The following is a 27,771-nucleotide window of genomic DNA, read 5'->3' on the forward strand; positions in this document are numbered from 1 at the left end:
ATTTTCTATAAGTTTTAATAGGAAATGCCACTTCAGCTGCTTCTTGATAGGAAGAAGCCATTGTTTCATGTTTCTCAGAAGATTAGATGTGAGTAGCTTGCAGGACAGGAGGTAGTCTGTTTTCATTTTGGGGCTTTGATTTACATGAAATAAATTCTGAGAAACACTTTTCTGTAACTGAGGTACGTGGAACTAGTTTTCAGAACATAGGAAGACTTCTAATCCTGTAGGATCTAATTGTTAGCATTGGTCAATATGGAAATTTGCTGCTGCTTTTCCAGAAAAAAGGTACTGGGGAGAAAGAGAACCATGTGGGAACAGCAACTTGAAAAAGTCATACATGGCATCTGTCTTAAAGACAGTATGTCTGCTATTGACTTTGGAATTTTTTTCCCTTTAGGGTTGATAATACATTCTCTCAGCATACTATAGGCAGAGATGAAAAAATGCAGAATTACGAAGTTGTTTGGTATTCTTATGTGGAAGTCTCTTTAATGAAAATTTACCTACAGATCCTAAATAAGATGAGCCTCTTCTGAAGTAGTATGTTAAATGGAGTGGGATTACCTATGGACATTGTCTTGTGAATGTTTGTTTTTGTCCAGGGAAGAGTTAGATTTGTTTCTGTGAGTGCTAAGTCCCTCTGTGAAAAGGTATGATCAAAAGTGACCAAAGGGATCAAAAGGCTCTGCAGTTTTATTATACTTTTTTTTTTTTTTCTCACCCGTGGGCTGGAACGGTTCAGTTTTGTCTCATAAAAGATTTCTCTTTAGCTCCTTGGACTGCATACAGAACACACTCCTGACAGGACACTAGCACTGTGGTTTTTGCATTGAGTAATACTAAGATTTAATGCCATTTTATCTTCTAAATGCAAACTAGAGGCTCTGCATTGTTGCTGCTATCCAGTTCTAAATTTTCATATTCCCCGTATGGCAGTAACCTCAGGGGTTTGATTGGCTTTCCAGCACTGATCACAATGGATAGCCCACGACAATAAATCCCATTACATTGTCAGGAGCAAAACTGGTTTATTTCTTTGAATTACTGGAATTGGACTGGAAAAGCAGCTCTAACACAAGCAAATGTTTCCATTTGTATTTATGCCTGCCATGGATGTATTTAATGGATATTTACAACTCACCTAAATTTCCTAAGTATTGTATGTTTTTGACCATGAATTGAATATCATTCTATAAAGTTACTTCACAGAACTGCCTAGCAAACTGTGCATGTTGATGTGCTTTCACTTTTAATGTATGAATTACTTGTCTTGTTCATGTCAATACAGCCTCAGCATCCGCGTGGGGGAACACCAACGTTCCCAGATTCACAGATATTTTTCCCAACCGTTCATGAACGGCCGGTGTCTTTCTCGCCACCACCTGTCTGCCCGCCGAAGGTGGCAGTTGCTCAGCGGCGCAAGAGCACTTCATTTTTGGAAGCCCAAACTTGCCACTTCCAGCCATTGCTGAAGACTGGCCAGAGTTTAGTTCCACCTGGTGGTAGTCCCACCAATTGGACCCCAGAGGCATTCGTTATGCTGGGCACAGCAGCTCAGAGAGTCGCTGGAGAGCCTCTGCATGTGCAAGTTAATCCCGTGTTTGAGCCAGCTCCTGTCCACAGTGACTATAGATCTGGACCAACACCTCCAGAGGATGCTCACTACAGAATGCATCCGGAAGCTGTATATTTGGTGGGCATGCACTATCCATCACAGGTATCGGAGCAGTATGATCAAGTAGCTTATAACTCTCATGTGACTGAACAACATTTGAAGCAGGTCTCTGAGTCAAACCAAGGGCAAGGTGGTCCTCCACAAAGCTCTGTGTTCGACTTTCAATCGGGGCAAACATATCTGGCAAGACACGTTCAGAACCTGAGGCTGGATTCTGGGATGGGTCCCCTTTCTCCATTGTCCAGTGTTTCAGCTCCTCTGAGTGCAGATCCTGCTCAGATGACGTTCCACCAGGTATTTGTTCCACACTCTGCCCCGGCTGTGCTCTCTCACAGTGGTGATGGCAGAGCAAGCTGTGTCTTTGAGTTCCATGTCCACACACCGACTTCTGCTCCAGCAGAAGGGGCAGTTTTACCCCAGCGGGTCTACAGAAGTCGCCGGGGCTCTATGGAGACCAGTCAAGAGGAATCCACTCAAGGCATAGGGTCGCACAGTCGGCTTCAGCCTGTGACAGAGGAGCAGTGTAACTATCTCGGTCCTGAGTTAGCAGGTCCCAGAGGGGGCTCTGCCAGGCGGAGCTGGCCGGAAGGAAGCCCAGAATACTCCAGTGATTCCTCACAGCTGACTTCCTCTGACACTGGCGATTTCCAGTCTCCTCCTCCTACAGGGGGGTCATCTGCTTTTGGTTCAGACTTCTCACTGCCCATTGTTCAGCTGCCTCAGAAGGTATTGCAAGAGTCGCAGCTTTTCATCTGCTTCCCCCAGGGAGCCTCGACTCAGCAGGCCTTGTCCACCTCGCTTTCATCAGGATCACCTGCACTCTATCCTCAGGTTACAGGAGCAAACCCTTCCAGAATGTCTCTGCTTTTTATAAGTCATACCTTGCACTTCCGGGGGAGCCTTGCTTGTAGACTTGCTCCATGTGGTTTTAAGTATTAGCATTCATGGGAGCATCTTTTCAGCAAGTCAGTAGTGTGCTAGGATCTCTTTAACGTACCAGGTTGCAATGAAATAATAAGGCATCAGCAACCACTTGGTTCAGCTTCGGCTGAAATGCCGGTAGGGCTTTTGTGTTAAGTGTAACAAATGGTCAGTGTTCCTCCTGGGCCTAGTTTTTCTTTTGACAAGAGATAGCTGGAGTACCCAATTGGCTTTTAAACAGTGGGTTTAATGAAATGTATCTTCTCCACAGTTTGAATCAGCAGTGATAGTAAAACTTGCTTTGTGTTTTTGTTCCTGCTCCTTAGCCATTTAATGAGAATGTGTTATTTGAAGTTGAACGTTTGTATGAATAATATCTCATTAGACAACAAGTTTAATTTGGTGACTGTCCAAAGTGCAAGAGCTTTTTCTAGACTTGGGGGAGAAAGTGGGAAGAGGAATGGAAGGAGTGATATGATGTATCTGTACATGGGTTTGGAAATGTGCTTGTAGGACCATTAAAGAAACTAAAGCTGAGTAGTAAATTAGTGGCATGAAAAACTGTTGCTAGTAGGTATTACTACCTTATAGGCCTGGAATATGGTGTTCTTTTGAAAAGCAAAATTTGAGGCCTGAAGCTTAGTTTGGAATATGTTTTATCAGAATATATGGTATTTGCCATTGTGGTAGTCAGTAATGTATTTGTACGCTATGACTGAGAGGTGTATGTGTATATATGTTGTGACTGTGCTTGTAGTCTGAAACTTTTCATGAGGTTTGGGTTTGGTTTTTTTTTGTGGAAAGAGGGTTTACTTTAAGTAGACCTCTCTTACTCCTCTTGTTCTTGGAATTAGGGGCTCTCTACATTTTAGTTACTGGAGTATTAGTAACTTCGAGATTTGTGTGAAGGAACTGGAGGAGAATCTTTTTGGTTTGTGTGGTAAAATCAAGTACTAAGTATTTAAGACTTTCTCTATGGGATAATAAAGGTATTTTTATTAAAGCTGAAACAGCTTTAATTACTAGTCTAATAGACAGTAATTTCTATGCTGTCAGAACTTGTGGAGTGAAGCTGCTATGCAAGAAGCTTGAAAATTACTTGGGGATTGTTTCTCTGTGAACCACCTTTGTTGAACTTTAGGAGGTGACTTCTGATGGATGTAAAATACATTTGGAAAACACAATAAGGGATCATGATTATTTTACAGAATATAAGTTCTAGGATCTTAGGTCTAATTCATTAAAAGATCAGTATTTGAAGCACAAACTGAGTCAATGTGAACAGATAGCAGTGGAATATAGCAGATGTTTAGATCCTAGCCAAAAAAGGCCTCAAGCTTCTAAAACAGCAAAGGAAAAAATGGTTCTTGTCATTGCCAATCTGCTTTCCCCAAAGTTTCTATAATTGAAAAAGTATGTAATTTTAATAAACTTATTCCTCATAAGCTTCTACAAGCTGAATGAGCACAGCATTAAGGAATTTTAGTAGATATTTCTGATATGATACATATGCACCAGATACATTCCTTACAATGGCTGTTCACTGAAGTGGTGCACGCTTAGGGAACTCATCTGGAAGTCTTTGTCTAGATGTGTCCTAGGATTTCATGAAGAAATATAATGGTCACAAAAATAACAATGAAAAGCCTGGGATCTGATAAAAATGTCAACTGCAAAAGTAATAACAAAAATACATTCCGTTTTCCTCTACACCTTCCATGTTCATTTGTATGCCACTCATCCATTTTTTCGTTGCTTATTCATTCAAAAATTCTGTCTTAGCTAGAATGTGGACACCCCCCCTGCCCCAGATTCTTCAATATTGAATTCTTGGTAGTTTTTGAATGGTAGTGAGTCTGGAGATAATTTCTAGCTTGTATTTTGACACACCTCTCAAAGGGAACTCATGACATGTACATTGTACTGAGTACTCTGTTGCTGGTCTAGAATGCTAGATATCTTTGATTTTTTAAACAGTTTTATTTCCTTTTAGCCTCTTTCCATCTCCCCACCTAACTGTTTAGAACACATATAACGGTAAAACTTAATGCCTTTATTTCCAGTTATCATACCAAGGCATCCTGCTCTTAAAGCATCATCAATGGAAGAAGAAGCTGGTAGGCTGATCATGTTGAGGGGCATGTGGGTTGCAAAGACTTTCTGTATTGGTTGTTTTGGAAGACTTAGAATTGAGTTCACTTTTCCAGATTGCTCTGCTTTGTTCTGGTTGTCGTAGTGGAATTTGGCCAAAAGAACAGGTTGTCCAAAAGGACAGCTAGAAACCTCTTCCAACCATATAGTTTCTGGCAGAAATAATTTTAACTGCCTGCTGCAGAAACCATAGAGCTTTTAAAGCTGATTCTGTTTTTCTTTTTCTTCTCCAGACGCAGGTGCAAGGCCAGTCAGCCTCAAGCAGTGCATCGGTGCCATCCCAGCCTACCCAACACACTCAGCAGGTAAGATCACAGTCCTAAACCTAGGACTAAAATACTTATAGTATAGGATTTTGATGACTCCTTAAGAGCAGTTGACTACCTCTGTCAGCATTTCAACCCCCAGTTTTGGACAAAAGCAAAGGAATCCTCTGGTTCTCACCCAATCTAACATGCTATGAGATTAACTTCATTGACTTTCTGAAACTTATTTTTAGAATCATGTTAATGCTTGTTTTCGTGTGTCTGTCTTCCCCAACTTCCACCTGAGGTTGCAGTGGAAGTTCCATTCAAGGGGAAGCATGTCAGGATTTGCAAGTTAGACTGTCTAGACAGGCAGACTTCATTCTCATGATTTGGGAATACTATCTTCTGCAACATCTTCTCTTAACTACCTTTTCTTCTTTATAGAATCCTCATTCTTGTTTCCACAGGTTAAATAATTCTGTTGCAAGATTTAGTGCTGATAATGGAGTTCTTTTAGTAATGCTAATAAGTAATTGCCAAAGCTTAACTGACTCAGCATATTCAGAAGAACCACTGATGTCACTGAGGGAGTAAAAAGTAGAATTTAAATAAGATATGCTTTAAAAACTTCTAAGGGGGGAAAAATAGGTTCTGCCTCTTTTCTCTACTACAGAATGCACAGCAGCCAGCCTCTTCCCAACCGCCTGGACAATACCAGCTGCAGCAGCCATCAGTTTCTGCTGGTGCCACTCCCACACAAACTGTCTCTCAAACTCAAACTTCACAGGTTATGCCAATGCCTCAGGCAGCAGCTGGGACGCAGGTAAACAAAATTCTTCTTTCTAGCAGAAATTTTGGTTTCCTTCTTCACAGCTGGAAGATTCAACATGCAGCTACTTCTACTTTTGTCATCTTTTCTAATGGTTCCAAGACATTAATCCAGATAATAGTATTTTTACTGTGCTACAGCTGTCAATTTTGTTGGGAAATGTGTTGGAAACCCTTTTTTTCACACATGGCAATCGTAATTTGAGGGAGGGATAGCACTTCCATGCACAAAGATCTTTAAATTGTCAAAAATATCATGAGGCATATTGATGAATGGTGTATTATGGATGGATTTTCAGGAACTTGTCATTTCTCTGCTTCCCATCAATGTCTATCTTCTACACCATTATGTGTGTAAAACATGTTCACTTATTTAGGTAGTGAACCATAAGGACTGTCTTCTCCACTCTATCATCTTTCTTATTCCGCTCTTTTCCTTTACTCCCCAGTCAAGAAGCTTCTGTTACTGACTATTACTTCATTTTGGCTCATATCTCTATCTTGAACATGTGAGCCTTGATTTTTGTTTTTAAAATTGTTGTTTTGTTCCTTGTTCAGCTAAACTGCCTTCCCAGTTGCATCGTTCACTGGCTTTAATTGACATATCCCCTGCCATTCTCTGAATGCTGGCACAGTGGCTTTTCTTTCTCCGTTGCTTTAGTCCCCATACCCAAAGCTGACAGATTTGTGAAAGATTTGCACTTCTTTCCTGTAAGAAGGCAGCCTTGGCTCTGGGGACAGAGTAGAGGAGAATTCAATACTGTTTATGTACAAGTCAGTGCTTCAGGGTGTTAGAGCGTTGCTCTTTCACCCTCTGTGGGTGTCTGTTTCAAGAGCCTGTTGAGTTCTTCAGGGGAAGTGTTGCGAAGTGAGGACCTTTTGGAACTCCAGCTGACTTCCCAGCCACTCTGCCAACTGTGCTCCCCGCCCACTTTAACAGAATGCTATAACTTGAATAATTCTTTCTTTGACTAATGCATAAAAATTCTGCTTTCTGCAACCCTGCTTTAAAAAAAAAAAAATCTATCTCTATTTTCTTTACCTCCCCAGCTTCCTGTTTCCCAACCAGTGTCGATCATCCAAGGCGAGCCTCAGTTACCTGTTGCAGCACCTTCTGTCCCTCAGCCTTCAGTTGCCCCCTCAGTCCCCGTTGGCTCTCATTTTCTACCCATGGGACAGCCCTTGCCAACTTCCATGGTTCCCCAGTTTTCAGTCTCTCAGTTGCCTGTAGCAGCTCCTCATGTGTCAGTGGCTCAGCCAGGTTTCCAGTCACTGCCCATTTCAATGGCAACTGGCATGAATCAGCCATTGCTCACACTGGCAACGTCTGGTGCAGCAACCGCAGTCCCCATAGGATCAACTGTTGTCCCTAGCCAGCTTCCCACACTGCTGCAGCCTGTGGCTCAGTTGCCCGGCCAGGTTCTCCCACAGCTCCTGCAGCCGGCTGTCCAGTCCGTGGGATTGCCAGTCAGCATTGGACAAGCTGCTGAAGCTTCACTTCCTGCTGGAGATGCTCTTTACCAGGTATTGTTGCAAGCCAGCAGAGCTCTTCTCCACATTTTTACCTGTTCCTCTAAGGTACCAGATCTGAACTGTGTGCCCTGGCCAACTCACTTCTCATAAGAGAGCCATTAAACCACAAAGATGAATTCTGTTGATTTTAAGGAGGGGGAAAAAATTTCCTTGGACACTCTGGTGTTTTGTATTTTTCCTATCTAGCAATGGAATTTGTCCAAAATTACAGAATCATAGTACAGGACTTTGGTCAACCACTGTGTGAAAGAAGACAGTTACATATCCAAGAGATTCACCAACTTGGGGAAAAAAGCCACCAAAAATGTGATTTTAAAAATGGCAGATGGTTATTGGAAAGAAAATCAATGGAAACATATTCAGCAGTATCAATTATTTCATTCCAAGTCTGGAAAGAGGAAGGGAGATGGGGAGGGGGGACACAGATTTTCTAGAAATAAGCCAGATGGCATGGATCTTGAATGTGGTGTAAGTACCTGATGCTAGTCATGAAATGCTAGACTGCACAGACTGCTTCAGCTACTTTGTGCGATCATGGTAAAAATAGCAGTCTGAATAGTGACAAAACCAGTGACTCAGCATATGATTGTTCTTCTAGAACAAAAATTACATAGATGTGGAAGTGTCTGCACTGGTGTTATAAGGAGTGCTCTAGAACAGAAACTGTGGGAGTGTTCCTGGGTCAGCTTATCATGAGAGGACAGGAAGAACACGAGCATTTTTGCTATTAATCTCAAGAATCAGCAGCAGTTGTGTAACACCTTCTGAGCAGTAGTTGTTCAGCCTGAAAATTCTTCAAAATCATTTCAAGTCTCAGCCCGTAAAATATTAAGCCAAATAGGCAATTTCAAGAGTTGGAAGATGAAGACTGCTGTGCCTAAGACTTGGAACTTTGAGTGGGAATTTGCTTGTTCAAGCATGGTGACTTGCAAGCTGAGCTTTGGCTACGCAAGCAGTTTGCTTCTCTGGGAAGGTAGTCTTTGGGATTATTTCAGCAAGTACAGAAGGTTGGAACATGCCCCTGAAACTGATACTTTTTTTTTAAACTCTCATTTCCTAATTAGCTCTGACGTTCACTAACTTGACTCCCTCATTTCTGTTACAGGGCTTCCCATCTCGGCTGCCGCCTCAATACCCAGGCGACTCGAATGTTGCACCTTCCTCTGCTGTGGCCTCTGTTAGCGTTCCTTCTGCCGTACTGTCCCCCCCCTTACCTACAGATGCAATGGCTCAGCCGGGCTATCTTCCTACCGTTGTGCAGCCGTATGTGGAGCAGAACGTTCTAGTTCCCATGGGCAGCCTAGGAGGACAGGTTCAAGTGCCCCAGCCTACCGTGAGTCTAGCACAACAGGCCTCATCTGCCTCCTCGCAGCAGGCAGTTTTGGAGGTAAATATGTTGAATACGATGTAACAATATATTTAGGGTGTTTGGATTAAGCAACAGTGTATGTGTGTGGGGAACTAATCCCTTCCGTGCTTGTTTTCAGTTGGAAATTAATATTTCAAATGACATTTTTCTTACAGCAGAATGTCATGCCAATGTGGGGACCTTGTTGCCACTGGCTGTTCTGTTGGGAAGTGAGTGTGCATCCTGCAGGCAAAAACCTGTTAACACTTCACTTCTTGCTAGTACTGTAGAACATTTTTGCCTTGTCAAAGACAAACTGCAAACGATGGCCTTTGAGAATCTGTCCTGCCTATTCCCTGCAGCATTGTTCTTGCTAGGGAGAATTTGAATTGTCTTTATGTTCTGCATTGGCTTGCCTTTTGCACATTCTGTTAGTAAGACTGCGGCTGCATGGCAAACTGTAGTGACACGTAGAAGTAGAAAGGATGGCTGACTTCCTCTCCCTATCTCTCCCTAAATGATGATTTGCTTCACTGCAGTTTGCTCTAGAATATTTTGTAAGTTAAAGCTGTCTAGATGCCAGCTGTTTGAAGTTATAAAGAGGTAGTGCTTTTAGCTTTACAACTGATTTGGGAGGAAACATTGAAGACTACTGGGTTACTTGAAAAGGTACAGTATTCTTTGGGACAGCTCTTGATGTAGGTTTCTATCCATAGAGTACTCAGGGAGTCTCACAGACTGCTCCTTCAGAGACTCTTCCGGCAACACAGCCTGCTCAGTCTACCCCTTTGGCTTCCTCTATGGATAGGTAAGTAATGTTTTCTTTTCACCAAACTGAATTTCAAATTCATGTGTTAGATTTTTCTTCCTTGGGTGATCCCTAGGTATCTTGTTTCACCAGGGATATTTTTTTCCACTGAGGGTGTTCTTGAGAATGCGGGGAAATTAACTTAATAGAGGAATAATAGGCTTATGAGAGTTGGAGTAGGTTTTGATTTACAGCAGGGTATGGAGGGAGTAAATAGGATTGTGTATAGTGATTTAATTTCTAATCCTTTTTTATTTATCTTGTCAAATGGATCGTAAGGGATGGTTTTCTGTTCTTTTGGCACTTAAACAGAATTCAAACTCCAATAGCTTGAAAACGTCTTCAGAAGATATATCTGTACAACTCAATTTGCAGGAGATACGTTGCTAAATAATTACTATTAGAATTACTAGTCAAGCAACCCTAAGTGTTGACAGGACTCTTCTCCCCTACTCCATGATTAACAGGCACCTACTGCTATCCAGAAGAGAATACCATCTGGTAGGGTAAACTGTATTGTTGTAGTTATGGAGTGCATGGACACTAATGTAAAGCTGATTGATTTTTCTTTTAGTGCGCATTCTGATGTTGCTTCAGGATTGAGTGATGGCAACGAGAATGTTCCAGCTTCTAGTGGAAGGCATGAAGGGAGGACTACTAAACGTCATATGCGGAGGTCTGTCCGCAGTCGCTCTCGCCATGAGAAGACTGCTAGGCCAAAACTGAGAATTCTAAATGTGAGTATTCTTATATTTTATTGACAGTTAATAGTGATGATGCCTTTTTTGAGCTTCAAAATTTTCTTTTCATTTGAGAATTCTGTCCTGTGTGGTCTTGTTCCTCCCCAACCACCTCTGAGAACACAGGCTATCCAGTTCTGGAGTCAGTGTTCCAAATGTCAACAATTAAGAACTTTTTGCAGTATTAGGTATGGCAAAATTGACTGACTTACATACCACGAGTGATTCCACAGACTATTCTAGAATATTTTATTTAGTCTTACTAGTAAAGCTAGGCTAGTGACCTGACCTTTAAGCTGAAAGAAACAAGGGAACATCAGGAGTTTCAGAGAAAAGTGTGGATGAGGTGAGCTTGGAGGTTTGAGTAATTAGCAGATCATCAGAAAAAAAATGATGCTGTACACGGCACCTTTTATTAGACTGGAAAGGGAATGTGCTTGTGTTAGAGCAGTATGGTTGGTTTGTCTCTGTGAGCTTTGAAGCACAAGTCTTACATTCTCATGCTTTTGATTTGAGCTATTGTTTTCTTTGCTTTAGGTTTCAAATAAAGGTGATCGGGTAGTGGAATGCCAGCTAGAGACACACAATCGGAAAATGGTTACTTTCAAATTTGATTTGGATGGTGACAACCCTGAGGAAATAGCTTCGATTATGGTAAGATATATTTTGGAGATGAACAATTGAATCCAGTCTTAATCACAGTAGTAGTATAAGCAGTCTTATTTTCTTATTTGTGTTTCAGAATTGCTCTTCCATGTAGCATGGCCTGTGCTCACCTTACTCTTATGCAGGCACAACTAGAGACTCTGGGCTCAGAGTGGTATACCAAATTGACAGTTAATATTTCATACTCAGTTCACATGAAAATTTGCATCATTTTTTACCTTAGAATTGCAGTTTTATCAAGTAAATCTACTTCTGTTTTTTTTTGCAATCTAATTTTCTGAAAAACTACAAACAACTTTCCAAAAGCATGAGATTAAACAAATTGTTTGTTTTTCTAAGAACAAACACTGCTAGATCTTTAAAACTTACGCTTAAGCTTTAAGTTTTTTGCTGTTCTCAACTGAAATGGCAAGATTCTGCCCTTAAAGTAAGGAATGGAAATAACTTTCTGGTTGCTGAAAGTCAGTAATGACTGATGCTACTTTTGCCTTTCTCAAAGGAAAAAACCTTTCCATTCAATGTAGAATGGTCAAGCTGAGAAAAGAACTTGCCCTGTAGATAAATGTTTAGATGAGAGTACTGCATAGCATGGAATAGAACCTTCCTTTTTTTTTTTTTTTTTTTTAATTTAAACTCTTATTCCTGGGCTGGTAAAATCTGAGTGAAACTGAGATTTGGTTGAGTGTTACTGAAGCAAAGATGGATGACAAAAAGCCAGCTTCTTGGGCACCTGTGCAGTATTGATCTTTTAGGTTAGAGAGGTGGTAGAATAATAGGTGGTGTGTGCTGGATTCATATGTGTCAAAGGGAACCAAATCAGTGACATGGGAAAAATTATCATTTTCCCACTATTGACTTTCCAAGAAACAGGAAGAAATTGTTTCTTGGCTATGTATATGTATTGGTAGTGTAAACGAGTCAATAATATTAAGTGCAAGAAGTTTGGAGAGAATACACAGATGTCTTCACCTCATACCTAAGGTGATCCTATGGAGGAGCAAATTAGTATGGTTGTTTGGAGAAAAAAAAAAGAAAAAAAAAAAACCGAACAAAAAAACCCCAAACAAACAGCAAACCAACCAAAAAAAAAAAAAAAACAAAACAAAAAAAACCAAAAAACCCCAACACCTCAAAAAATGGGAGGGGGGGTGGGGGTGGGGGGGTGGTCCCAGAACCAAACAAAACCCTAAAAAATACAAACAAAAATATAGCCTAAATAACAGAATTTGCAGATATTTGAAGATTAATAGAAGCAAGATAAATTAACTGTGCATCCAAAATGCAGTCACATAGTTGAAAGTGTGCAACCTGATTTAGCCAACTGAATCTGGAACTTTGTACTCATCAGTTTCTTGTTGAATGTTGAGGAAACTTCTGTAAGACTTTCTGGTTTCCTTTTAATCAGGATGCTATTAGGCGTACCCCATAAGGGTATCTGTCTGAAACTGAAAGTTTATTAGGAAAGGCTGACATAAGCACATCATACTTGTCTTTCCTTTTTCTGAACCAGCATCCGAGAAGCTTGATGTAAAAACCGTGTCTCAGGCACTTTTTCTTTGTTTCCCAGCAGAGCTGCTGTGACTGACAGCTTTACTTCTGTTTCATAGACTAACTGTTTCTGAGAGTTTTACCATGCATTATTTCAGGAGCCCCAATCTTCTCATGAAAAATTAGGTCAGATTGAACCAAGAACATCTTTCTAAATGCCAAGTATACTTGTTTAAGCTTGTTTCCTCCAACATAAGTGGTAGAATGTATTTTTATAAAGCAATATAATATATTGAAACTAGATAAGCTGAATAATCTTCCTCTCCCCATAGAGGAAACATAATTAATCCTTGCATTTATGTACTACAGCCAAACTTTGGTGTGTTAGTGATGTGCAACCTGCATAGAGTGGAAGTTCTATATGGTATGGAAAGAGAGAAGCACAGAACACATCTTGCTATACAGAATTTTCAAAATTTTTTTATATTATAGTTTCTTTTAAATGTGGCTTTATATTGCGTGTAGGGAACTGAGTAAGATAAGGTTGCTAATTTTAAATTTCACTGTGCTAAGCAAAGATTGAGGTGACAGTCTGATGAAGAAGTGAGATGGAATGTTGTTCCACAGCAAAGAGTAAACCAGGACAAATACTTCTGTGCTGGAGATAATTGTAGAAACAATTGTTTTTCTCTAAGGTGTCACCATCTTTATCTTGTCTTCCCTTCACTGTTCTTATGCACAAACAGTAACACCAAAAGTTAATTATGGTTATTGAATACATAGTTTTGAAATAATTTGTTACTTTGTTCTCTCTACAGGTGCAGAATGAGTTTATTTTAGCAACTGAGAGAGACTCATTTGTAGAACAGGTACGAGAGATTATTGAGAAAGCAGATGAAATGCTCAGTGAGGATGTAAGTGTGGAGGCAGAAGGTGATCAGGGCTTGGAGAGTATGCGGACAAAAGATGATGGCTTCTTTCCAGGGTCACAGGTATGTAAAGGACAGGTTGCCTTAACTATTCGTGTTTTCCGTTTTGGGTGATATGGTTTTGTGAGTAGAGCTAGCTAGAAACTGAAACTTTCGTTCATGAGAAATATCCAAGCTTAATAATTAAATGAAAAGACAAACAGAGCTTCACATCAGAGGGAGAGCCTAAAATTAATTTAGAAAGATAAATAACATAGACCTCTTGCTTTTAGATGTGTTCTAACACTACAGAAGCTGCTAAGTCTCCTAACGATCTACTAAATAGACAAGCTTAAATGCTGAGGCTTCTTGAATTTGAGCTTATTGTAGGGCAGGACACTAAAACCCCCAGCCCTGTTCTGCTTAATAAACACTGAGAGCCTGGACTCAGGCCATCTACCCAGTGAGCTACTAAAAGATTGGATGGCTTAGTTAAAAAACACAGGTTTTGAAACTGGTTGCTGGGAATAAGAAGGGGTGATATTTCCTGAATCTCTGCCTTATTTCCACTCAGAACTAGTTTGAACCATCCATTTATCTATGCAATGTTTAAGGAGATCAGATGGATTGCCTGTTACAAAAGAGTGTTTAGATCAGATTGTTACATTTGCAGTCACTTAGCTGAGATGCTTAAAAAGCACCATAGCTGACATTTATCTGGGCAGAATTCCACTAGTTTGGTAATGGTCCTTGGGTCCAAGGTATTGCTTACCTTATGCCCACATTTCAATAAGCTAGCATTTTAAGAACTATCTTGTGGGTTTCTGTTTCAGAATAGAACTTTAAATTTTATCTTACTTTACAGAAATTAGAGTTCAAACAGCCAGATCCTACATCTTCCATGCCACAAAGAACAGGTAAGTCTTTTGTGATTTTTTTTCAACAGTTACCTTTTTCTGTTTCAGCGGATGGGTGCAGCCAAGTTTTTGTTTTGTATGATGGAGTGCACATTCCATAATGCAGGTTATGTATTTAGTTACAACCATGTATCGCTAAATATGTCACTTCTTTCTGTTTAGGGGTTCCTCCTAGCTCCTTTACCCAGGTTGTCCATTCTGCAGGAAGACGGTTTATTGTCAGCCCTGTCCCTGAGAGTCGGTTAAAAGAACAGGGCTTTTTCCCTTCTGCTGTTCCTGGAGGAAAAGAAACTCCGGATATGGGTAAGTTATCTAAACTATTAACATCTGATGGCTAAGAACATGTTCCATCAAAACTGTGAAGTTAGTTAATTAAACTGTTCCTAAATACCTCTTAAAGTACTTGGGGAAGTAAGGAACTGTCTGTGCTGGTAAGAAGTTATTATAAGGTGGGTGCTACTATGCAGGATTGTCAGGGGAAAAATGTTGATGGGCTGTCTGCAAGACTCTAAAACCTTAATTCTGGATTTTAATGTATGCCTGGGTTTGTAATGGTTTTTTTTTTTTAATTGTACTGAGAGGCAAATGTGATCTTAGTCTAGCAATAGACAAGAATACCGTAATGAACTTTTCCAGGTGGAATGACATTTTTCTGTTCTTCTAGTTGCTGCATCTCCACTACATGGTCCTGGAATGAATCTCTCCCACTCGGCATCATCACTGAGCTTGCAGCAAGCTTTCTCTGAGATAGGACATGGTCAAATGACAGAAGGACCTAGTACAGCTCCTCCAGTGTTCAATCAAACAATACCACCATTTCCACCTGCACTTTCTACCATGGCGGGCAGTGGTGCACCTCCTGCATCTGTGGCTGCTGCTTCAATATCGGTTCCCTCCAGCACAGGTGTTTCTCTTCCAGGATCTGTTACTTTGCCTTCAGAAAGTGCAGCTGTTGGAGTTGCACCAAGTGCAAGTGTGCCAAGCTCTATTTCTCCACCTCCAGCCTCACAATCTGGACAGCAATCAACTGGTGTCACTTCCAGTGTGAGCGCCCCTGCTTCTTTCTCCTTAGCTACCACATCCCAGCCTGCTCAATCAGTAACTGGAGACATTGCCCCCAGTATCAGCACGCAGTCATCTTTGGCACTGCCATCTACCCAGGTTCCTGGTGTCACTGGTCTTGGTGTCGTTGCACCAGCTGTGACATCTCAGTCTACTCCTCAGATTGTAAGTAGTATGGCAGCACCACAGACATCTGTTGCCCTGTCTGTGGCGCAGAATGTGGCTTTGCAGCATCCTCAGCTTAGTAGCAGTGGCTCTGTCTCTAATCTGGCAGAAACAACAGTTGTAAGTGCTCCACAGTCACTGCCTGAGACTGGGCAGTCTATAGATAATTCACAGCTCTGCAATGCAGCTGGCTTATCTCTTCCCATCTCTGCACCTTTATCATCCTCTGTAGCAACAAGCGTATGTGGTTCAGTCACTCAGCCAGTGATCCATCCCTTACTTGTCCCACCAGGAGTTACATCAACACCTGTCCTACCCCAGATTCCAGGTGCAACACCCATGTTGCCCCAGGTTCCCTTACCTGGTGTCTTACCACAACCAGTTACTAACTTGCCTGCAGTACAGCAGACTTTGATACACACTCAGCCTCAACCAGCTCCGTTACCCAATCAGCCTCATATTCACTGTCTGGAGGCTGATGCTGATGCTCAGTCTAAAGCTCCTGGTATTGATGATATAAAGACCCTGGAAGAAAAGCTACGGTCTCTCTTCAGTGAACATGGTAATGTGGGAGCAGCACACCCATCAGTATCTCTGGAGACATCGTTGGTAATGGAAACTACAGTTATCCCTGGGATACCGACCACTGCTGTTGCACCAACTAAACCCCTGACATCCATTAGCACTTGTATACCTCCGAGCAGTTTGCCTCTTGGACCAACTGGCGTGCCAGTGCTGACACCAGTTGCCACTCCCGGGCAAGTGATCACCCCAGTCAGCTATATTTCGGCATCGAGCAGCGTTGTGACAGCAGTAGTGAAACCAGGGACCTCTCCTTCAAAGCCCCCTCTTAGCAGGGTACCGGTAAGAAACTCAACACTTGTGTGAATATTCAAGTATTGTAGGAAACAGCCTTCTGGAGCAAAATCGCTTTTATAAAGCAAAATATTTATTCAGGCAGAGGTGTCTTCATTTAATAGAGTATTGAATGTTTTATGCTCTGGTTGTTTTTATGTGCTCAAGAGGTGTTTTACTTTGTCCATATTGGGGAAAAAAAAGTCCAATTCTATACTGTGCCTCAGAGCTCTCTAGTGTTGTTCTTAATTTTACCTGCTTCTAAACTAGAAAGAGTGAGGCAACTGTGGTTTAGTTTTTTTGTGGGTTGTTTTGTTGTTGTTTTTTTCAAACAGAATTTGGAAGACTTGTTTTAAATAGCTTTTTTTTTTTTCTTGCACATGGTCACTAGGATGAGATGGGGTGGCTGTATGTTTCAGAAAGTAGTCAGTATAGCTTAGCTTGGCTTCTTATCATTAGGCTGTTTGTTGAAGGCAAGGGTGAACCTGACTGAAAATTGTTGTTGTTGGGTTTTATTGTTTGTTTTTTTTTTTAAAAAGTCCTCTGCTGCTTATATGGTGCCTGGATGCTCTCTTCCTTCCAAATGTTAGATTTTTGAAAGCAGAATATCGAGAAGTTGAAAAGATAATCTGAATCTCTGAAAACAAACTTTTCTGTTTGTTTACTGAATCATACTTTTCAAACAAATGCTCTTTCATAGAGATAGTTGTGACTTACAGGAACAACTTGAGATGTGTTAAGGATGTTGTTACCTGCTCCCTAACCAGAAGTATCAATATGTGGAATTAGACTACCTGTTTTCTTTCAAATGGCTCCCTGTGTTGGGAGACAGTGCATTTCAATATTTTAAACTATTGGTAGCCCTTTCCTTTTTAAAGTTAAATGGAAATAAATTGAAGAAACTTTCTTTTGTTTAACAAACAAAATCCTGTAATACCTGCTTCTTTTTGTTTTTGTAATGTTCTTTTCTACTCCCCAGTACTTTGTGTTGGTTTTCTTTAGCCAGCCTTGCTATTAACCCATTTCAGGCCATTTGAATTGGGCTAATGTTTCTAGCATCTCCATTTATTAGTAGTCTTTCCTTTGTACTCCTTGTATTCAAATAAAGTAGAATTTCTGCCATGGAGGAGCAGGAATATGTTCTAAGGAAGTTGGTAAGGAAATCTAGACACAGAGGCATTCATTTATATTGAAATAAAATTTGAGAATTGGAGAAGAAAGATTAGAAAACAATAAAAACTGGTATTGGTTCAGGAACAGTTGGAGCAGTTAGAAACCTGCTAATTGCAAACCTGTAGTTACAAAGGCTTGAGTTTAAATGTAATAAATGTTAAGGATTTTTGATCGTCTGCTGTGGAAAAACTACCTCCTCTCTGAAGTTTTCACTTATAAATTAGGTTTTTTCAAAGCATAATTTCAGTTTCACTTTCTGTAATGTTTTTGAGCTTTAAGGAGTTTATTGCTTTAGTTTTCCAGGGTTTACTGAAGTCTGTGTGTGTGGTTTAGTTTGTTTATGGCCAGCCTGTTAACTTAGACAGTTAAGTATGTTTTGATGTGTTGTATGACATATGTTTTGCCTCTTATTTATAAACTATTAACTTACCACAGCTTAAAAATTCATCATGCCTCAGAACAGGTAACATCCACATGTATATTCCTAGTCCCCAAAAAACCTGAGGTAATGCAATGTGACACAGTTCCTGCAGAAACATTTTTGGGAGGATAGATAACTATGGAGTGTATCTTCACCAGGCAGTTATTACTGCTATTTGAACCATTAGTTAAGCTGTGGTATCGTGACTGCAAGATAGAACTGGTTCTGCTTGTTGAGGACTGGAGTAGACTTTGGGCCAGTTACCCATATCCAGCAGTGCTTGTTGTCGTACAGGGGAAGCCAGCTGACCAACACTGTAACTCATAAGGATATCATGTGTTTCTCAAACTTCAAAGTCATGGTCAAACCTCAAGATTACAGCTGAAAATAAGAATTGCAAATTGTGTAATGGGTTGCTTAATTTCTAGAACTTCCCACTTCCCTAACGATGGAAATAACTAACAGGAATGTGCCATCTGACCTGTCGGGGAGGCTTTGATGCCTCTTTCTAACCTTTCTGGTCTCTCTAACCTCTTCCACATAACCTGGATGACTTCCTCCTACCTAGTTGCATGGCCTAGTCATCTTCTGTGGGTCATCAACAGCCTTCAAGTTCAAAAAAAAAGTGATGGATCAAGAGATTGGTGTGAGAAGTCTATAAATCTGCTTCTCAACAAGTGGAGACTCCTCAGGCATGACTGTTCCTGTTCTCAAGTCGTGTTGCTTGGAACAATTTGCCAGAAGCACATAGCTTGCTGTTGCTAATGGGCAGTTAACATGGATCTGTTGTAAGGAGATTGAGTGCATTCTTGCACCCTTTTATAAATTAAGCTTCTTGGAAATTTAATTGCGTTTTGGAAGAATTATTGTAGCATTTCTTGCGGACTTGAAGATATCCCCAAGATACTTTGCTCCTGGACACAGCAGCTTGTTTAAACTTGAAATTGTGACTGCTCAAAGAAAACTAAAGCAAACAAACTTCCCCTGACTTTGTTGCAAAAATCCCTAAACACTCTATGCTAACTCTCCAGGAAGGAAGTCTCTATAGGAAAAAGTGTTGAGGCTTCTGTTGTATGACATGACTGTCTGTAGCTTGATATCTGATCCTTCTGTTGTTCGTGTCTGATGGACTCGCGTTTCCTCTTCGTTATCCATAGGTGCTACCAGTAGGTTCTGAACTTCCGGCTGGCACTCCATCCAGTGAGCCTCTGCCACCTTTTCCAGGACCTTCACTAACTCAGGTGCTACAAAACTTGGCAGATTTTGTCTGTCTTTTCCTTTCAAAGAGCATGTCTCGATTAAACTCTCTGTTGCATGTTATTAATGTCTTTTTTTTTTTCTTTTCTTTTGACTGAGTAACCGCTTTTGTGTAACTGCAGCAGTACCCAGAGTTACTTCAGCACGGGATACGTAGCTTGCCCTTTGGGATGCTGTACCCCGTGTCTGAAGTACAGGAAAAATTAATCAGCTTGGTGTTTTTTAGTGTTTTAACCTGAACTTCAGAGGTGTTTGGTGTGGGTTTTTTTTTTTCCAAACAACACAGGTGAGTGTGTGCATAAAACTTGAACCTGTTTTCTTCTTGAAAAGGGTACAGTAGCAAAATAATAGCTCTTTAGGGAAGCAGTATATACTGCAATTAAATGTTAATGAAAATGCAAAAATACTGGCTTTGCAAATCCCTGTTTTGTTTTGGTTTTTTTTTGTGGTTATTACTACACTCTGATTTCATGTTCAGATTTGCAAAAGATATTTGAAGCTCCTGATCATAAGCATCAGTTGAAATGTAATGGTGACTTCCCTTGGTCGGTTTCTGTCCTTGTATGCAATAGTTAGCTTGGATATTTTGTATGTAAATTGGACAGGCGATCAACTCCAGACCACAAAAGTTAAATCTGTTGTCTTCTGTTTAAAAAATAGGGAAAAAACCAAACCCTGTAATTGAAAGAACTGTATTAAGACAAAACTGGTTTATGAGTCTTCTCAATGCTGTGTAATGAGATGTAACAAGGGAACATTACTCCTTAATATGCAAGGAAAAGCTGAAGAAATAACCAAACAAAACCCATGAGAGCATGAGATAGTTTTGTTACTTTTGAAAGAAGTTTGTGAATAAACACAAAGATGTCTTTCTGTAGAATTATATTGAATTTGTATTAAAGTAGTACTATATCAAAGTATTATATATAAAAATATCTTGTATTCAAACCTGTAAAGAAGATATGATTCAAATGGGTACCTAGTGGTGCCTGCTTAAGGCTCAGAGTTATTTTGCCTTAAATCTAGTGTTTCCTCTGTACATGTGCTTCTAGAGTATTAAGTTCTTCTACCTGTGGCTTAAGTCCACAGTGAATATATTGTCTTAAAATGTGTGTCCAAAAGCTACATTTGAATTGGAGTCTGTCCTTTTACAGAAAGTCTTAAATATAATTTTAAAGTAATTCCTGTAAAATAGCTACAGTATGAAAACTTGTTGAATACTTATTAGCATTATGACTTGATATCTTTTTTTTGTTTTCTTGACCACTAAGACTTTTAATGCAGACTGAGCTAACCTTGTTTAAGTCCTCTCCAAAACACTCTGGTAATATTATCCCTCTCATCTCTTACAGTGGAGCTCTTGAATTCTGGTTTCATCTGTGGAAGGGAATTTAAAATAAACTTCAGAGGTCATTTTAGTTCTTCGCAAGCTGTTCCTTCTTTGGGGTTTACAATAGCTTGATGAGAACTTCTATCTGAAAGGATTTAAGCTGACTGGCCTATAAAGGAATAGCGTTAGAAAACAGCAAATTTAAGCTGTGCTAAGACAATTTATGGTTAATGAGCTGTGTCATGCCTCATGTTCAACAGCTGAAACTGTGAAAACTGAATTACATGTATTTAGGGTATTAATCTTCAAAGATACCATTGGAGTAATATTTCCATTTCTGTCTTTCAAATGTGAGAACCATGGTATTCCTGATTCTAAAGACAAGAGAAGAGTTGAGCAGCAGGCATGTTAGCTTCTTTTGTGTAGCTTTATGTTGGTTATGACATCAATAGTCTTGTTTTAACTTTTCCAGGTTTTTTTTTCCTCCAGTGCTTTCTATGTGGAATCTGTCTTTGTTCAGCAGTTTCTCTCATTCTCCCAGTAAATGTCATTATTTTGTGATCTCTTAAGAATACCTCTTAGACTAAATTTGCATAGAGTAGCTCCTGGAGGTTAGAATGGAGACACTCTAGTGGGCCTAAGCTACAGTAGGCCTTAAGTTGACATCTTATCCTCTCTATTCCTTCCTCTACCACCTTCTTGTCTTCATCTGATGGAGCAAATGCAAATCAGTGGCCTTAATCAAGGAGTCTTTGCAGGTGGCCTCTGTGTCCAGAACTACATCTTAGTTGTCTCTTCTTTTAAACTCAAGAGTGTTTGAGTCTTTTATAAGCAGTGAGAATCAGGCCACTGCAGAAGTTGGTTTATGCCTTTCAGCCAGTTCTTTCTGAAGCATGGTTTTGCTGAAGAGGAGACAACAATTTGGCGCTAGTTCTTATCTGCGTTTTTACTGTGAGCAAGGTAGCAAATGGATCTGGAGGCAGCTGGTTAAAATCAGTCGCGCCAAGTTCATAGTCCTTTTTATTGTCATTGCTTGGAACTGGGTATATTGGTAATATTTTTCCCCAAACTCAAAGCATTTGTAGCCACTTATGTGAGTCAAGCCACTGTACCACTGCAAAAGACTTCTTCCTGTTTGTCGTAAGTATTTCTGGCAGGTATGGAAGAAGCACAAATATAGATCCCTTGCTTCTTGTCCTTTGCAAACAGCTTACCTAATTTCACTTCTCATTTGAACTCTAAAGCCTGTCTAGGAGTGAGACAAAATTGGAGGAGACCAACTGGATCAAATCTAATTGACTGTTAAGAGCATTTGCTGCTATCACATAATACTGTCTGGAAAATTACTGGTAGACAGGCTTACTTTCCTTGCTGCTTCTGTCAGTAGCTCATTACACAACTTTTTTTTTTTTTTTCCTTTCTTTCCTTAGTGCTCGACTCCTAATTTGCAGACAAAGTATGTGTCATCTCAAGACCAGTTTTGGACAGTTTGTTCCTTAGTCTGTTAAGTTTATTCTTTAATTGCTTTTTAAAGTGTATTTAGATTAATTTTTTCAAGCTTCCTTTTGGTAGCCTTGTTCCGTAAGGAAATCTTTATTTCCTGACCATTCCTGATCAGCTTTTTGTTTACTTGAAGCAAATATCTTCTTGTGAGCATAAAGGATGAGAATTGGACAGTATTTCAGGTGAAATATCCTCTTTATTTTACAGTATTTTGAATTAAATTACCTCACTTCTCTGCTAAGCATTTGAGTTTCTGAATTGAGTCATAGGTCTAAATCTTTTTGTGCCCTTTTTTTTTTATTTGCATGGAACTGATACGGGTTTTTTTTAGTCTTGTTTTGAAATCCATAATTCAGGAAGAATGTATTCCTAGCAGCCTGTTGAAAGCATCTTTTTCCTGTTGTGTACCTCTAACTTTCAGTTGAGTGGAAGGTAATATTTTTATGTTGCTGTGACCACAGCTTCAGTTCTAAAAACAGATCTAGCTTTTTATATTAAAAGACTTGGAAATATTAATGATGTTAAAGTTTGGATGAAAATATCTACTCTGTTGTTGCTACTTAATGATATCTGCCAACACTTTTTTTTTCTTCCATATGTGTCTTATGAGTATGGCCCTAATTAATGATTTTGAGTGAATCTGAACTTTTCTTACATTTTAAGATATTTTTAGGTAATTCTTCTCTTTCTCTTCCCGATTCAATTGGCCAAGTTTGAAGAGCAACTTTGCTAACTCAACAGCTGAAATCTAAGTAATAAACATACTTGAGAGAGATTCTGCCTCTCTCCCTCCTCTTCAAGTCAGTCCATCTAGATAGCTTATTTGAGGGAACTTGAAGTATGGTTGGTTGTTTTTTTTTTTGCTTTGCTTTAAATTTGTGTTATCCTCAATCTTGCTTTATCCGTGCTTGCTTTCAAAATTCTGGGCATCTTTTTGATTTTTTTTTTTTTTTTCTTCTGATTCCCCCCCCGATTTTCTTCAAGTTTTTAGGTAATTCATCATACAAACTACCTCCATTTTCCTCCAACCAAAAAAAAAAATTAGAACTTGGAGGTTTGCAGCATCTTTGCTCAGTTCTTAAGAGTGGGAATGCAAACTTCATGCTAACTTCAGGAAGAACAGAAGTTCCAGTTAATGCTGCTTTTCTTTTTTACCAGATGTGTTGCTTAAATTCTTCCAGTCTTACTGTGCTATACATGTTAAATGTAAACATGTAGGAAGGGAACATGACAGAAATATGGAATATGACTGCTTTAAATTTTAGTGTTAAATGTGACTGTTTCTCAGATGCGATGTATTTCTCCTGAGCTGGGACAACTGTTTACTCTTTCCTTTCTCAGTCCCAACAGCCACTGGAAGATCTGGATGCTAAGCTGAGAAGAACCCTTAGTCCAGAGACAGTTCCAGTGACATCTGCTCCTGCCTGTGTATGTTTCCAATGCTGGCAGTTTAGTAATCTTGTTTTCTCAAGATCATGCTTAGGTCACTGCCTTTAATATCAGTACAACAGTCTTTAGATTTTTGAAAACAAAAATGAAGGATCATCTTCCAGTTGAGTCAACTGAGTGAGTCAACCAAAATAGAAAAAATCTGTATGTTGCAATAGAGTATGTATTTCCTGAGACTGGTTTTGGTATTAGTTCTTAATCCAGCTTTTCTGGTGATGTCATTAATGTCACCAAACTGGAAGGGGAAGTGACTAAGGAATAACGGGAATGAGCAGTAAACAAGCAGTATGTGATATGCCAGTCTTAATTTGGGAGGGATCTGTGAAGTGTGGATCTGAAATTTTAAAAGACTATAATAATAAAGTTTGATACAAAATGAAGTTAATGATTATTGGGATCTCCAAGTGGTCACTTATGCATTACTTTCGCAAAGCAAAAGGGGATGTTCTGCCAACAGCCTCATGGTTGCTGATTTTGCTTGCTTTGGAAGTTAAAAACTCTTGCATTCATCTTGTTGTGGGGCATAGTTTGACCCTGGTGGAAATAAAAGATTATGTAATATCCGGTATAGTGGATTTGTTGGCATTCAATCAAACTGATGATTCTTTAATTTTATTTTGTTTTTCCCCTTGAACCTGTAGTCTGTGCCCTCAGTAGCATCTACAACGGTTACCGGGCTGGTGTCCACAGCAACACAGTCTCTGAAGGATGGTAAGACAGCCTTAATTATTTTAGGTGGTTTCTCAGCATGGAAATACAATCCAAATTTGAACAGACTAGCAACTTGGAAGGATATAGCCTTTTTCAGTAAGTCATACAATGGCAATTCCTTAAGGATCATATTACTTTTTAGTAACTAGGCTGAAATTTTCCACTGTAGGCCAGGAGAGGGGAAGGATACACACAGATTATAGTAACTAATTTAGGATCTAAAGCTGTCCAAAATGGTAAATTAAGAATCTCCGCTATGCTGCTAAGGTACAGCTTCAGGTTTTGAAGAAACTGCCTTTCTGTCTTGTGTTATGTTCTTGGCAACAACAGTAAGACTTCTCATTTTGTGTCATTGTGCTGTGTTCCCTATGTAGGATACCTCTTCCTAACCTAAGAGTGTTTCCTGTGTGTTTAAATAGAGAAATGAAGGTGAAACTACTAAAAATTTAAGAAAGGTAGTAGGAAAACCAGACTCACTTCTGGCTGCTCTAGAACAACTGAAGGTTGACTGGATGATCAGCAACTGATGTTTGAATGATCAATGACTTTCAAATCTAAATGAGTTTAATTGTTGTGGGGGTGGAAGGGAACCCAACAACTTGCAAAATAGTCTGAGACCTCCCTGTCTGTATTCCCCTAATTGTTTTACTTTTTAAAATATTCCTTTGAAAAAAAAAACTGTTAATGTGGTATTAAAACTGTTTCTGAACTATCTAGTAAACATTACTTAACTTGCATATGCCTCAATTTCAATAACAAACCATCAAAAGCTAATGAAACCAATAGAAAAATAAAATACTCCCATTTTGGTATGTCAGTAGCGAACTACACTGTACAACTCAGTTGTTTGCTAGAAAATGAGTTGTTTGCCTACTAAAGTTTAGAAGGTAAAAGTAAACAAGCTAGGAAGTTGCTTAATAAACACAGCAAGCTGTCCAATAGAACCAATTTCAAAATAGAATGTTATTTCTGAGCTTTGTAACCTTATACTGCCAGTGCATACAGAAACAAAATAACAAAATTAGAAGCTAACACCAAAGAAGACAGCTCTGAAGGCTTCAGATAGACTGCTTTGAGTAAATGTGGTTTATAGTATTTCTTCAACTTACCACTTTTCTATTAATAAATTGCCCCTAGTGTTTGAAATGTAGGTAGTAACTGTGGGTATTGAATTAATATAAGCTTTTTCTTACATAAATTTCGGTTCTGTTTTTTATCCTTTGGCTATTTCACATCCATGTTTGAAATCGGTGTGCTTTTTTTAACTGCTACCTAAAAGTGCAGTTTTAGCAAGTACACTGCGCAGGGAAACTTTATTAAAAAATACTTCATTTTAACATTATGGTTTTTATATTCTATATGGTAAAGTTGATAAAAGATCAGATGCCATGAATCCAAAGGCCTATTAGGAGTTTAGTTGAAGTAGATAAAAAGAAATGGTCAGAGTTCAAATAATTGTTGCTCATTATCTTCTTAACTCCATTCTCTTTTCCTTACCTTCAGCATCGTGTGGTGGAGAGAGCAGTGCTATGGCTACCACGGCAGGAGCTGGTGTTCTTAAGATGGGAAGGTTTCAGGTAAGAGATGTTGAACTCATTTAGTTGTTGATACAGGATCTCTGCTGAGCAGTTCCTGCACAGTGCCAGCTCAGTGTGTCTCATGGCTTTTTGGTCGGGAGAAAATGTCCATGTTGAGCTTGTGAATGTAGTGCTTTGTGCAGATGCTATTTTCATTCAGGGCAGAGACTGCGCTAGATTATGCAGGCCTAGAATTGTGAATGCAGCATTTCATGGTGTCAGGCCTTAGCTGTGTAACTGTTGGCCTTGGTCTTTAATGTTAGCTGCTTTTCGGCTAACAGTGCTCAGATGTTCACTGTATTATGTCCTCTTTGTGAAGGAGATCCCCTCTGAATCTACTGTGTTTCTTGGAGTTAATCCTCCAGACTGCTTATAAGTACTTCTTTTTGTGTGGCAGCGTGCTACTTGGAGGGAAGCAGTAGCTTTCCTTGGCATACCAAGGAAACGAGTTATTTTCCCCTCTGAAATGTATCTTACTATTAGGGTAAATGAAAGCATAATGTTAAGTAAGGACTAAGAAAGTCTTCATGATTGCATTTCTATTCTAGGTATCTGTGGCAGTAGATGATGTACTAAAAGAGGGTGACAAACCTGAAACTAAGCCGGTGCAATTTGAAACCACCTCCACTGATTCTTCATCTCTTTCTGGCAGTAGCCCAGAAAGTACACTGGTAAAGCAGGCTGGCAGTCGGAAAACTGAGGCTGTCGCTGACTCTTCCTTGGATGTGGTAGATGGCGTTCCTCAGACAGTTCCTGTGCTGCAATTACCAGTGGATGTTGGTCAGCCTACTAAGGTCGGGCGCTTTCAGGTAACAACAACAACGGATCAAGTGGGGCGCTTTTCGGTGTCAAAGACTCAGGATGAGGTCAGCTGTGCAGAGAAAGAGCCAATTACTCTTCCTCTCTCTGTGGACTTGGAACAAGTTGCTTCTTCAGCTGCAGCTCCGAAGAAAGAGTTGGAGTCAAGGCAGTTGCCACACATGAACGGTCCGTCCTCTGAACCGGAGGCCGCCTTCTTAAGTGGGATGGCTAAGGATTTGGATGACGGCTCGGGGAGCCCAGACTCCCTCCAGCCCCTGGGGTCAAAGATCAGCCTCCCCGTTCAGAGCCTTAGCAACTCCTTCAACTCTTCCTACATGAGCAGCGACAATGAGTCGGATATTGAAGATGAAGACTTGAAATTGGAACTCCGTCGGTTACGGGAGAAGTAAGGCTTTTTTCCTTGTGTGGTCGTGTATGAAATACCTGTAACAGGATTAATATGAATTTCATCTGTACTTTACTTTTCACAAAGAACAAAAGTAAACTTTTTAAAAGACTCAAGCTTTCCTAAGTGTCTGGACCCATTGTCAGTGTTTATGTGGGAAATAAGATTCTTTAGTGGGAAAGTAGTACATAATTATAACAAAAAAAAAGTCTATCGTGTTTGTGCTTAATTTTCTAACCTGTAACCTTGTTGTATGTGTGTATATGTAGATTGATTGCTGCACTGTGAGTAAGACTGCATATGTATAGAAACTTTTGTATGTCACTGAGGTTTAGTAGTTAGTGGGAATAGTGGAGTCTCATTGGAAAATGATACGCAACTCTCCACATTTCTAATATGTGTTTCTGGCATTTTTAACGGTTCTCCTTTTCCTGAAGAATCAGTGTTAGCTTAGAAAAAAAATTCCAGTCAAGCGATGTGACCTAATTTATTTGTACTGGAAGTTGAACATTTTTTTAGAGCAGCTAGAAATTTTAAATCTTGTGTATGCAACTGCTCTGGAAAAAACCTTGAGGAAGTACAAAAGTAGAAGCTATCAGGCCATCTGTCTCAGAAAATGAGTAATTTAGCTATTCCTGTAGCATTTTAATGCTGAATGAGTTGATCATTTACAATAGGTTTATGTTCTTGTTTGTACTTCCATTTATCCTGCTTTTATGATTACAATGTTGGGAACTTTCTGTTGGATTTCTAGCCAGGGTTAGGGCACAATGGGAAAAGCAAGTGTTCTGTTGTGTGCATTCAGTGGTTGTTTGTGGAAAAGATTT

At 39.7% G+C, this 27,771-nt stretch overlaps 1 protein-coding gene across 12 annotated transcripts in view; it reads left to right on the top strand.

The window, feature by feature from the left end:
• The window catches only part of WNK1 (WNK lysine deficient protein kinase 1), a 108,545-nt gene that overhangs the window by 68,528 nt on the left and 12,246 nt on the right, over window positions 1-27,771 (top strand). For 5 of the 12 annotated variants that reach the window (XM_086755437.1, XM_086755455.1, XM_086755445.1 and 2 more), the window contains exons 10-26: window positions 1,292-2,509; window positions 4,984-5,055; window positions 5,672-5,821; window positions 6,877-7,350; window positions 8,465-8,746; window positions 9,424-9,515; window positions 10,090-10,252; window positions 10,793-10,909; window positions 13,228-13,401; window positions 14,183-14,234; window positions 14,397-14,537; window positions 14,899-16,325; window positions 19,068-19,151; window positions 23,342-23,428; window positions 24,091-24,160; window positions 25,664-25,737; window positions 26,286-26,944. In XM_086755437.1, coding sequence (XP_086611563.1) covers window positions 1,292-2,509; window positions 4,984-5,055; window positions 5,672-5,821; window positions 6,877-7,350; window positions 8,465-8,746; window positions 9,424-9,515; window positions 10,090-10,252; window positions 10,793-10,909; window positions 13,228-13,401; window positions 14,183-14,234; window positions 14,397-14,537; window positions 14,899-16,325; window positions 19,068-19,151; window positions 23,342-23,428; window positions 24,091-24,160; window positions 25,664-25,737; window positions 26,286-26,944 — 5,336 coding nt within the window. The remainder of the gene's footprint in view (window positions 1-1,291; window positions 2,510-4,983; window positions 5,056-5,671; window positions 5,822-6,876; window positions 7,351-8,464; window positions 8,747-9,423; window positions 9,516-10,089; window positions 10,253-10,792; window positions 10,910-13,227; window positions 13,402-14,182; window positions 14,235-14,396; window positions 14,538-14,898; window positions 16,326-19,067; window positions 19,152-23,341; window positions 23,429-24,090; window positions 24,161-25,663; window positions 25,738-26,285; window positions 26,945-27,771) is intronic. The other 7 variants (XM_086755485.1, XM_086755524.1, XM_086755514.1 and 4 more) reach the window with 4 other exon arrangements.

Source organism: Chlamydotis macqueenii, chromosome 1 (assembly GCF_036417535.1).
Source record: "Chlamydotis macqueenii isolate bChlMac1 chromosome 1, bChlMac1.mat, whole genome shotgun sequence".
NCBI lineage: Eukaryota > Metazoa > Chordata > Aves > Otidiformes > Otididae > Chlamydotis > Chlamydotis macqueenii.